General features: G+C 44.8%; 1 protein-coding gene and 1 pseudogene across 1 annotated transcript; both read left to right on the top strand.

The window, feature by feature from the left end:
- The first annotated feature begins 6 nt into the window (after positions 1-6).
- On the top strand, positions 7-1,217 carry LOC106632815 (nuclear factor 7, ovary-like). Its single transcript, XM_014331445.2, has one exon. It carries the CDS (start codon positions 88-90, stop codon positions 628-630), a length of 543 nt encoding a protein of 180 aa, XP_014186931.1. The 5' UTR covers positions 7-87; the 3' UTR covers positions 631-1,217.
- A 328-nt stretch (positions 1,218-1,545) lies between these two features.
- LOC121813537 lies at positions 1,546-3,612 on the top strand (annotated as a pseudogene).
- Positions 3,613-3,645: the final 33 nt, after the last annotated feature.

Genomic DNA, 3,645 nt, shown 5'->3' with positions numbered 1-3,645 from the left:
CTGCTGGATGATCCACAGCTGCCCTCAGGAGCTCTGATAGACCAGGCCAAACACCTGGGCAACCTGACCTTCAACATCTGGAACAACATGAAGGACATGGTCTCCTACACTCCTCTCATTCTGGACCCAAACACTGCTCATCCAAACCTCATCCTGTCTGAAGATCTGACCAGTGTGAGATATGGAGGAGAGAAGCAGCAGCTTCCTGATAACCCAGAGAGGTTTGATTTGTTCTACTCTGTCCTGGGCTCTGAGGGCTTTAACTCAGGGACTCACAGCTGGGATGTTGAATTTGGAGACAGTAAAGGGTGGGAATTGGGTGTGCTAGCAGAGTCTGTGCAGAGGAAGGGACTGATACAGTCTGGATTATGGAGAATATGGTTCTATGAAGGTAAATACTCAGCACGCTCACCATCAGCTCCTCTCACTGCTCTCTCAGTACAGAAGAAGCTCCAGAGGATCAGAGTGAATCTGGACTGGAACAGAGGAAAGCTGTCGTTCTCTGATCCTGATACTAACACACACATACACACCTTCACACACACTTTCACTCACAGGATGTTTCCATATATTCAAACTTTGTGTAAAGTGAAGGTGTGTCCGTTGAAGGTGTCAGTGTCAGTGCACTAAAAAAAAGAGCATGTTGGATTTACTTAATTTATTAGTGGACATTGGTTGCAGACATTTTTTTTGCTTTGGCAGAAACTTACACAACTTATTTAAATCAACACACCTGATTCATATTCAATAATACGGAATATTTTAGACCTTCACAATTTTGTCATTTTTTTGCAACACTATTCAATAACTTTTACCCCAATACTACTTGGTGACATAAATACTACATGTTGTCTTCATATTACATATGACATGTTAAACAAAGTCTAGAGTCTGGCTAACATAAAAATTGAATGGATTTACAACAACTACCATTCTCCTATCTTTTTCCGGGTTGTAGGGCTTAGGTTGCAATAGGTTAAGCCGCAGGGTACACCCTGGACAGCTCATCCGATTGGATCCGAGTACACGATGGACGGGTGGCAGACATGGAGGGTCGTGTGCCTGGCGGGATAAAATTTGAACTTGAACTTACTAGATTGTATCATGTCATCTCAACAAGAACAAATTAAGTTGATGAATTTCATACAGATCCTACATGATTTCATTACGTTCACCACAAAAACATGAAATTATTTTGTTCAAATTATAAGTTCGATTTTTGTGGGCGGAGCACACACATGGGAGTCTAGAGAGCAAAGGGGATTTTGTGTGCATCTGTTATTTACCTCACTGTAAACAAATGTACTGTTTTCACTAAAGAGTCTTTCGGGTCCTCCTTCCCCACATCCCATGGTTTGCTCTGGCAAACCGTGACATTAGAAGCATATTAGTCAGCTTAGAACACAGGGATTTAATAATAGATACACAAAACGGAGCATGCCCGTTCCGGCCGGCTTTAAAGGGTTAAAGTGAAACAGCAACATTTTACTCCTCCCCTCACGTCACTCAAATGCAACAAACCAGGAAACAGCAACATTGTCTCCTCCCCTCACGTCACTCAAATGTGACAAACCAGGAAACAGGAAGTTCTTCGTCCTCAGTAAAGAGAGACGCACAGACGATCAGACTGAGCTCAGACCAAACTAGCAGCTTCCTCTGAGTGAGTCCAGCTACAGGAGAGAAAAGTGGAAAACTCCAACACTGCTGCTTCAAGCTGCTGACGCTCCACACACTGAATGTGAGTTTGAGCAAAAACACGACTCAAAGGAAGTTTCAGTGAAGGTGGTAGAGGAGGGAGGGGAGCCAGGACTGACTGTACTTCCTGTCTGCTGTTTTCAGCTTCACTCACAGACTCAATGGCTTCCAGATCAGAGGAGGATCTCTGCTGTCCGGTCTGTAAGGAGGTCTTCAGAGATCCTGTTATTCTGTCATGTAGCCACAGCTTCTGTAAAGACTGTCTGAAGAGATGGTGGAGAGAGAGACCAACACACGAGTGTCCAGTTTGTAAGAGAAGATCTTCAAGTGATCCACCTTTAAACTGGCTTTAAAGAACCTGTGTGAGTCGTTCTTACAGGAGAGAGATCAGAGAGCTTCAGAGGCTCTCTGCAGTCTGCACTCTGAGAAACTCAAACTCTTCTGTCTGGACCATCAGCAGCCAGTGTGTGTCGTCTGCAGAGACTCAGAAAAACACACCAATCACAGATTCAGACCCATCGATGAAGCTGCACAACAACACAAGAAGGAACTTCAGGAAACTCTGGAGCCCTTAAAGAAGAAGTTAAAGGTTTGTGAAGAAGTTCAAGTGAAGTTTGATCAAACAGCAGAACACATTAAGGTCCAGGCCCGACACACAGAGAGGCAGATTAAGGAGCAGTTTAAGAAGCTTCACCAGTTTCTAGCAGAGGAAGAGGAGGCCAGGCTGGCTGCACTGAGGGAGGAAGAGGAGCAGAAGAGTGGGATGATGAAGGAGAAGATGGAGGCTCTGAGCAGAGAGATAGCAGCTCTTTCAGACACAGTCAGAGCCACAGAGGAGGAGCTGAGAGCTGAAGACGTCTCATTCCTGCACAACTACAAGGCTGCAGTGGAAAGAGTCCAGCGCTGCCCCCTGCTGGATGATCCACAGCTGCCCTCAGGAGCTCTGATAGACCAGGCCAAACACCTGGGCAACCTGACCTTCAACATCTGGAACAACATGAAGGACATGGTCTCCTACACTCCTCTCATTCTGGACCCAAACACTGCTGATCCAAACCTCATCCTGTCTGAAGATCTGACCAGTGTGAGAGGAGGAGAGAAGCAGCAGCTTCCTGATAATCCAGAGAGGTTTGATCATTCCTGCTCTGTCCTGGGCTCTGAGGGCTTTAACTCAGGGACTCACAGCTGGGATGTTGATGTAGGAGACAGTACACCGTGGGGACTGGGTGTGTTAGCAGAGTCTGTGCAGAGGAAGGGAGACATATGGTCTGGATTATGGATAATATGGTTTGATGAAGGTGAATACTCAGCATGGTCACCACCAGGTCCTCTCACTGATCTCTCAGTCCAGAAGAAGCTCCAGAGGATCAGAGTGAATCTGGACTGGAACAGAGGAAAGCTGTCGTTCTCTGATCCTGATACTAACACACACATACACACCTTCACACACACTTTCACTCACAGGATGTTTCCATACATTAGCACTGTGATAAAGTGAAGGTGTGTCCGTTGAAGGTGTCAGTGTCAGTGCAGCAGATGAGTTGAGGATGATGATGTTTCTAATGTTGTTTCCTGTCAGTGAGTTGAAGCTGTTAAACTGCAGCTGTCCTCCTGCTGCCTCGTTGTTCCAAAGCTCTTTGTTTCTCTTTTAGTTTCACTGTTTCTTTCTGTTTCTGCTGTCCACCTTTTCACATGGAAAATCATTTCACTGTTTCTCACTGAATGACTCCCCAAACTAGATTTGAAATTCTATCAAGTTTCTAATCATTACAAGTGATTCATGTTTCTATTTGATGTGTAAATGGAGATGATTTAGTTTGCTGGGATATGGACTGACATGTGTTGAATGGGAGGAGCAGTTTGTTGTTGTCTTCTTGTCTGTTTATGACAACAATAAATATGTTGTTGAAACAATGATTCATGTTTAACTCCATATATGAAATGTTTCTG

This window comes from Haplochromis burtoni, unplaced genomic scaffold (genome assembly GCF_018398535.1).
Source record: "Haplochromis burtoni strain Fernald_Lab_line unplaced genomic scaffold, NCSU_Asbu1 Contig_1869, whole genome shotgun sequence".
NCBI lineage: Eukaryota > Metazoa > Chordata > Actinopteri > Cichliformes > Cichlidae > Haplochromis > Haplochromis burtoni.
The sequence above is the reverse complement of the archived record's forward strand: the minus strand, read 5'-3'. Positions and strand labels throughout refer to the sequence as shown.

Excerpts from the sequence above, each read along its gene's own strand:
- LOC106632815 (XM_014331445.2), top strand. The coding sequence starts at position 88 with ATGAAGGACATGGTCTCCTACACTCCTCTCATTCTGGACCCAAACACT.